The 8,318-nt window shown below is 39.7% G+C and overlaps 1 protein-coding gene across 1 annotated transcript; it reads right to left on the bottom strand.

Annotated features, from left to right (window-relative positions):
* Positions 1 to 2,252: 2,252 nt before the first annotated feature.
* GPR55 (G protein-coupled receptor 55) lies at positions 2,253 to 3,257 on the bottom strand (the record flags this gene model as incomplete). The annotated part of the gene is made up of 1 exon (XM_080350141.1): positions 2,253 to 3,257. One exon carries the CDS (start codon positions 3,255 to 3,257, stop codon positions 2,253 to 2,255), a length of 1,005 nt encoding a protein of 334 aa, XP_080206267.1.
* Positions 3,258 to 8,318: the final 5,061 nt, after the last annotated feature.

Raw genomic sequence — 8,318 nt, 5'->3', positions numbered from 1 at the left:
TCCTGGAGTTTGTCGGACCCTGGAGTGAGGCTCTGCCATCCGAGCCGTACCTCTGGTTTGGTGGTGTGCTCTATCACAACCCATTGTGTCTGCATGAAAAGCTTTAAACAAAAAGGCCAGTATTATACGTTGTATCTTAAAGTGGTGCGTTTTTGCAGAGTCACGAATTACACTGGTAAGGTAAATTTTCAGACAGTCAGCTAATCATAAAAGCAAGAGATCAGAGTATTTTGGAGTAAAGATTGTGGGAGATTTAGCAGGGGATTGTCAAGAATTTGTAGAGAAGGTTTCCATAGAAAATGTGTTAAATTATCCAGACTTCTGGGTGTGATCAGCTTTCCTGTTTTTATTTTGTGTTTATTATTGTTTATTCAGTGGTTCTTGGATGCCATAGTTACAAACCTGAAGTAGCTCCTGGGAAGGGAAATATCCAACTAAGTCTTGGAGTGGTTTTAAGGAGACAAGGGTAAAAGTTTGTGATAAAAGATTGGGGAACATGATGTCAGATTGGGGAGTTAACATGTATTTTCGAACCATGCACTTAATATATACAGTTTATTTAGTAGAACATGTACTTTCTCACACATATATTTCATATGAAAAGTAATGTGAAAGGTGCAAAAATGAAAGGTTAACTCATATGCAAAAGGCTGCGAGTTTCTGAATGACTGAGGCAGTAGCAAATAATATTTTGAAAACCAACTGTTTCGGAAAGCTCTTCTTTTTGCTCCTTTGCAGGTAATGGTGAAGATGATGATAAAAACCTTTCTTTACTTCTGAACTCCTTACGTGCCTCAGCTGTGGTCATAGTTTTAGTAGTAACAAGTTTTAAAATACTCGTACATTGGGCCCAGTATTAGATACATGCAGCTGCTCACTTGCACAGTCATTTCTATGGAAATTAATTGACAGCAAATTGTATTTTCAAAACTGGCCCCCTTTCTTTTTAATTTGCTCCAGACAGGAGATAATTTCTTTTCACATTTTGAATAAAGGGAACATCTTCCTCAGACTTGATTACAAGCTATCTTAGACCATTTTTACAGCTGTTTTTAAAAGGCACAGAAATTGATTTCTTGATATGAAAGTGTTTCTGGCTGAGAGCATGAACCATGCCAAGATAAGGGTACATGGAATGGTGGGCTTAAATTGCAACAAGGAAACACGTAGGTTAGACTCAGAGCCAAACTTGCAAATGGTGTAAGGGTGGTGACACCCCAGAAGTGCTGGCCAAGAAGGGATGAGGCATGTCCAGGGACTTTTTGTGAAGCACACAGTACAGGCTAGCAGGGCTTCTCTAAGGAATGAGCTGGATAGCGCTGGTCCAAATGGGAGCGAGGAGAAGGTCAGACGGATGCTCCCTATTTTTCTGTGATGCAGGGCTTGCTTCCCTAATTCCTTTCCTCCAGGAAAGATGAGCAGACAGGCAGAAGAATTTTATATGTGTGTCATATTGTATCTTTGATAGATATACAGTGATGTAGAAATACAGTTCACATATAGTCTTTTGCTGAATGCCGTATTTGAAGGGGTTCTTTTGGTTTACGTGTGCAAAAACAGTTTTAAAATTGCAGGAGAAAATTCTGCTGATTAATCAGCAAAGTAAATCAGAAATGTTTGTTGCTCAAGGAATTGCTGATACCCAAGATAATCTGTTGGGGTTGTATACTGGGCAGCTTGCCCTCCGTGAGACAGCTGGGGCTGCTGTCCAGTGTCACAGCCCCAACCAGTGTCTAATGCTTAGAGGAGTAAGGATCCGCTATTGTCCCAGGCTGGCCTAGCTGTCCAAATCAAATGAGCTCCAACAGTCATCTTCTGTAAGATTTACAGAAGGAAAGAGCAGAGTCAGACTTCTGGCTGGAAACTGTCTTTTAACTCTCAGATACTTTCTACGTTAGAAAGGTTTTGAATAGTTATTTCTATGTTTGGCCTTCAGCGACAACTTTCTGATCATGTTGGCAAAGGAAAATGGGTGCAGTAATGACAAAGGCTGATTTTAAGTGGCATTCCAGCAATCTGGGTAGTTTTCCTCTGGCAAGCCTTTCACATGTAGCAGATACCATCAAGGCTAATGCTTCTTTTGGTGTCACACTGTCACTTTGCTAATGCTAGTTCTTTTTTTTTCCAAAATTTTTCCTCTTTCATGTTTAAAGGGAAGAAAAATATGGAAGAGGTTCACATTTACTGGAAAAACATTGTCCTTCTCTCTCTTGCATCCCCCCTGCCACGGCCAAGGTGATCGTACTGCTCGGTCAGGGATGATGCTGTTGGCCTCCTGTGAGGCCAGGGGGAGCAGAGGACAGGCTGTTCTTCCACCGTGGGCCATCCCATCGTGTGGCACAAGGCTTAAAGACAGGACATAGTTCAATAACCTTTTTCAGGTGTGTTTTATCACGAAATTCTTTTGTGGCAAAGTAATAAAAGATGGCATCCAGGCAGCAGTTCAGGTTGGCTAATGTCATTGACACCTGAATGAACAGGCTGATGTTTTGTTTCAGACTGCAGTTCACTATCACATTCTGTCTTACCAGGCACTGTAAGCAGATTCCAAGGTGGAAGGGTGTGAAGCACACCAAAAACACCACGAGGTTGATGATAATGACTCGTAAGCAGCCACTGCCTTCTACCTTTGTTTTAGCTTGACTTTTGTGATTCAGAAGAATCCAGATGTTTTGGGCAGAGCAGAAAATCATCACTGCAAGTGGGATCAGAAATCCAAAGGTTTCCAGAGAAACAATGAGGGGGATGCTCCACGTCTGTTCTGACATGTTGGAAAAGCACTGAAAAGAATCTGTCTTGTGAAATACATACATTGGGACACTGCAAAGCCAAACTACTGCCCAGATGATGCAGCAAATCAAGATAGCCCATTTGGGGGATTGCTTAGCTCGACCTTCAAATGGGTGCCTTATGCAGATATATCTGTCGACAGTAATGCAGACAATGATGAAGATACTGCCGTACATGTTGATAAAATAGAGAGACTGTATGAAAGAGCACAGGAGTCCAGGCGCTTCTGTGACGGAGTAGTACAGCTTGAGCGGGAGCGAGAGAATCAGCAAGATATCTGCAAGCGCGAGATTGATCATATAAACTGATGTTTTGCTCTGTTTCTTCCAAAGACAGCAGAACACGAAAAGGGCCAGGGCATTGAGAACCAGCCCGAGAATGAAGGTGGGGATGGAGATCCCCAGCTGCAGAGTCTTTGCTAGGCTGTCGATGTCAGTAAAATTGCATTCCTCACTGCGGTTGGTCATTTCTCCCCTAAAATGACAGAAAGAACAAGTTGGAAATGTGTAAGATGCTTAGTTAATGCCGTGACATATTGGAGCAAGGTACTTTCTAACACAACTCTGCTTTTTTGGGTTTGAGCTATACACTTGATCAGTCTTGGGTGATTATTGAAAGTGAATCCTCATTTCAAGCACAGAGCTCTCCATTTCCAGTTTGAGTGTCTTGATCTGTTATAAAGGAGCCTGATTCTCAATGGCAGGTAGTCAGCATCCACTGACTACCATTCCCTTTAAGATAATGCCATTCAGATATTGAAGAGATTGACCTGTTCAACCAAATATTTTCAAAAATTCTAAACTGTACTGGCTATCTGCAATAACTTGTATATCTATTGAATCTTCCGTAACGTGTTTGGTTCCTTCGCTATACAAAAATTTATGAAACTGATAGCTGGGATTTTACTCTTATATCTGTGATTCCCTGTGCATCAGTAGTTTTTACTGATGTGCTTTTACTAACCTGCATTTATATGTATATTTTAATTTCATTTAGTGATTGTATCCAGTGCGGTTTTTCAGAAGGTCAGCTTAAGAAGATTGATCTTTCATCTAGGTGCAAATTGAGTAAGTGCGTTTTCTAGCTTGTGTTCCACTTACAGCATTGGTTAAATTTTGGGTTTCTAAGTACTTCAAATTTTAGCTCATTATCCTAGATAATCTGGAAAAGATTTGCAAGTGGAAGGCATGACTGCATAATACAGTAATTTTTAAAAGTATAATTTCTGTGGAACAAGTGTTATCACCATTCTTAAAAATATACTCATGCTTGAACAAACTATGCCTTAAAAATGCTTTTTTATTAACTCTTTAAATCAAAATCAGAAAAAAAATCCTAATGAAGGAGACAAAATTGGTAGCTAACATTCCCAGTCCAGCTTAGCCAACCAAGTAGCTCAGAACAAATTTTAGGAGTAAGTGAAGAGGTTTTAAGAAGAACTCAATCAAGAGGGGAATCTTTGCTTTAGAGGACAAACAATGACAGGTAGCTCATAAGCGCTACCAAATGCAGCTGAACTTAGCTAAGGAAACAAAAAAACCAAACAAAAACAATTAGTGAAAAGTTTTTTTCTTTACATGCTAAAAAAAAAAAAAAGAGAGAGAGAGAGAGAAAAATGTAGAGTAAGTAGATTTGCTAAATATTAATTGAAGAGATGGTCTTGTGTTTTGCCAAATCTTATACCTCTGCTTTTCAAAGGGATGCTGATATTGTGCTGGAGGTCAGAGGTAGGATGACTTACAGGAATCACTGACTGATAATGGAAATAACTGTACTGAACGCAGTACGCACTCAGAGCCTAACATGTTCAAATTAGGGAAAACAGCTTATTTCCAGCTCAGACTGTGGAAAGAAGAGGCACATAAAGCTGAAGTTCCAACCCAGTAGTTGTTATGAAGTATGTATGTTATTAGTATGTCTGGAAAAAGATCAATCCACTATATCTGTTGAAGGAAAGAGTGTCAAACATGATTAAAGCAATTCTATAACTCTTGAGTCAAGGCTTCCTACAGCTTTTTAAAGAAAACTACAAAATAATGCTTCGACAGATCTTGCCAGACTTCTTTGAAGAAGTGTCTGCTTTTTCAGATAAGGGAAAGGCTGGAGGTCGAAGGCACTTGTATTTCAGTGAAGTATACTAGAAATAACTAAATACCACTAGAAAAACGGGTTTGTAACATGGCCTGTTAAGGAGGTGAGGAAATGGTTGCAAGAAAGCTGGTGGGGACTACAAATGGACTGGATGCAGGTTGCTGGGGGCATGCGCAAATTCACTAAGACTGCTCCTTGGTAGTGTTTCCCCTGGTGACCCCAGTGCAGGAGCGAGTGTGATCTGCGGGGATGTGCTGTTGGTCAGGGGCCAGATCTGACTGACACTTCCAGAGAACTGGACTGAGCTGCATGAGTGGGACAGGTGCACCTTTGTGAACCCAGGATATAGCAAAAGGAAATCTGGTGGTTATCAGTGGATCAATCTGTCAGAAATGAGAACAAAAAGAAAACCCTGGTTTGTTAGTCAATCTGAGACTGAGTCAATCCCTTTGAGCCAGCAATGCGTGGCGGCTATGTAGAACATTGTGTGGTTGTGGTACGTGACAGGTGAGATAATTCCACTAAAGGTGGAGACGTGTTTGTGCCATGTGTACAAGGGAGGCAGCCCCTACTGTCACCTGCGGGCAAGACAGGAAGGGGGAAATAGGAGTATTGTGCTGTTGTGTGTGTCCTATGAGCAAGAGCACCCACCTAACTTGGGAAAAAATCAGATAACATTAAATGTTTGGGGGTAGTGACAACACCTGTTGATCCAGCACTTTGTGTGCTGTATAAATATATCAGAAAATCGGTTGTAATGTCTTTTAAAACTATGAAGTTTGACTGTAATTTTACTGCGTTTCTATTTCACTGAATGCTTTTTCTTTAGAATTCATTAGTACAAAATTACGTATAGCATTATTCCTGAAAATGGTTAATTTCAGTAAAATGTTAGCCAGCCTTTAAACTTTTAATTTCATATACTCAGAGTACCTGATTTTCAAAAACTTGATTACATTTTTTATCATTTTGCCCCACATCAAATTTGAATTTCACATCTTGAGTAATTCAAGGGAATTGTTTGCAAACAATTCACACTGAGCAATATGCTTGCCCAAAATTATTTGAAGATTCATTTTCATCAACAAATAACTTTGCAGTTGTTTCATAAGCATCGTATTTACTGCATTGTCCTAATTATTAATAAAAATACTGATGATACCGAATCTGAAAGATACTGAACTGTACCAAATACATATTTCCTGTATGGTAGAGATTGATTAGTATCTCAGTGGGTACTCACTAATCATATAGAAGTTTCGTACAGATCATGTTTCCTTTGATTGCTTATGAGAATTTATTTAGAGACAGTCTGAAGCCTCTTTCCCCCTCCTACACCTCGTCCCCCAGTGCTATTACTGTATCATAGAAGAAAGTCAAATTACTTATATTTCAGTCACTCTCAGATGAATCTGTGCAGATCATTACTTACGGCTGCGTTGTCTTCTAGGTGCTTGCAAGCAGATTCTTCAGTGGGTGATTCCAATATTTTTCCAAATACTGAAACCAGGCTTAGTGATCTACTATTTCCCAATTCCTCCTTTTCCACCTTCTGCAGAGACAGGCACCACATTTGCTCTTTTCATCTTCTAAAGAAAATTCCTCTGTCCTCCATCAGTTTTTGGAAGGAATTGCCTGCAGCTCTAGGATTGTTGCAGACAACTTCTAGAAGCCAGAAGATGATGTAAGAACCTGGAATTAACAGTACTTGAGAGAGTCTATCTTAGCTCATCCAGAGCCTGTGTCATCACTGCTCCATTTGTTCTCAATTTCTCCTACTGAGTGAGGGTTTTCCACTTCCTATAGACTAGTTAAATGTTAATTTGGTTTGCCAATAGCAGGAGCGTGTGGTTGAGCTAGCAGCAAGGAAATGGAACAGCAAGGTTTTACAGTATTAACTTGGCTAGTTTTTTTGCAGCACAGTGGGATGCATGAATGGTTTCCTCTTTGTAGATCAGATCTGAGTTCATCTGGCTGTAGCTAAGATTCACACAAGTTTTTGTGTTAGCAGTGATGGGAGATAACCGATTAGGGATATTCTTATCTGTGAAAGCTTCCTTAGCAGGACCATCCTCATAATAAAATCTATAACTTTAAATGTAGGTTTAGCCTTAATAGTAAGGAAATGATAATCAGATGACAGAACACAGCAAACCAAACAGTCTAGCTGTACTGTCAAAGAGGAATGAGGAGAATTCAGGTCACTGCTTCAGCAGGGACTTTTATAGCATTTACCATAATTACCCTCCTAATCAATGCAAACCAAGTAATATTAATGCTATGAAACAGACTTTTTTTATATCTATTTTCCTGAACATTATTCATGTTAGATATAAATTATTCTCTGTGGATGCAAAGGAGAAGAGTAAGATGGTTTAGTGCAACGAAGAGCAGCAAGTCCCACGTCTGCCATATATTTCATTTGTAGTTGGATAATTTCTTATTCTAAGTATTTTGATTGCAAGAGAATATATTTCTGATTATAACTAAAGCAGAAATCTTTCTGCTTTGAGCTAAACAACGCTACATATTTGATCTTATTGTTTGATCTTTATAAGAAATAATCATCCAACCAGCTTAAAAACAGTGTGTTACAATCAATTGAAAAAAACAGTTGTTACTTAAAATAGGAATTATTTTACCTGAACCCCAGCAAAGAGATCAGCAGCATTGCTTCAGTCCAGGTTGCTCTACAGAGCATGAAAACATTTGCTTACAGACCATACCCTACCAGTACTCTTACTAAATAGTATAACCACATCCTTCTTTTCTTTTCTTCTCTTTTTTTTTTTTTTTTTCCTATTTCAAAACAGACTCTACGTTTCTTTATATAGACAAGTGAAGGTGAAAGAGTGTAAAGACTTGAATCCTCAGCTGTTTCCAGTCAGTAGTCAAAGCAGGATGGAGAGCAGGGTTGAAGCCAGAGTTGGGTTTGGACTGGACTTTACCTGGTGTGAAGCAGCTGAGAGCTTTTATGGCTGCTTCCAAATTCCCAATTATTCATTGAGCTGGAGGGGAGATGGGGAAGTGGAAAGTTGTAGTAGAGGGGCTATCATAGAAACAGGCTTTCTTCCCCAAGTTTCTGTTCAGTTTGCATACTGGAGACCAGCACTTTAGCACTCAGATGCTTCTGAAAGACACAGCTTCTTACATGCATGCAGCTGTTAAACTATTTAAAGTACATGAGCCAGTTTTAGCCATCTCAGGTGTCTGATTCATAACTGCAAGCTGGCAAACAAATGCTTATTGGTGAGAGGAGTGAGGTATACGGAGCACTACCTTATATGTGAGTCATATAACAGCCAAGACACCCTTTTCTTGAAATGAGCTTTCAAGGCTTTTTCATCAATAGGACCTGCCTGATGGAGTCTGAAGCTCTCCCTCTGCTCTGGGAGGTGTCATACAATGTGCAATGTATACCTTTTGGGGAGGTAGTT

Source organism: Nesoenas mayeri (assembly GCF_963082525.1).
Source record: "Nesoenas mayeri genome assembly, chromosome: 9".
NCBI classification, from domain to species: domain Eukaryota; kingdom Metazoa; phylum Chordata; class Aves; order Columbiformes; family Columbidae; genus Nesoenas; species Nesoenas mayeri.
This window is presented reverse-complemented; position numbering and strand designations above follow the sequence as displayed.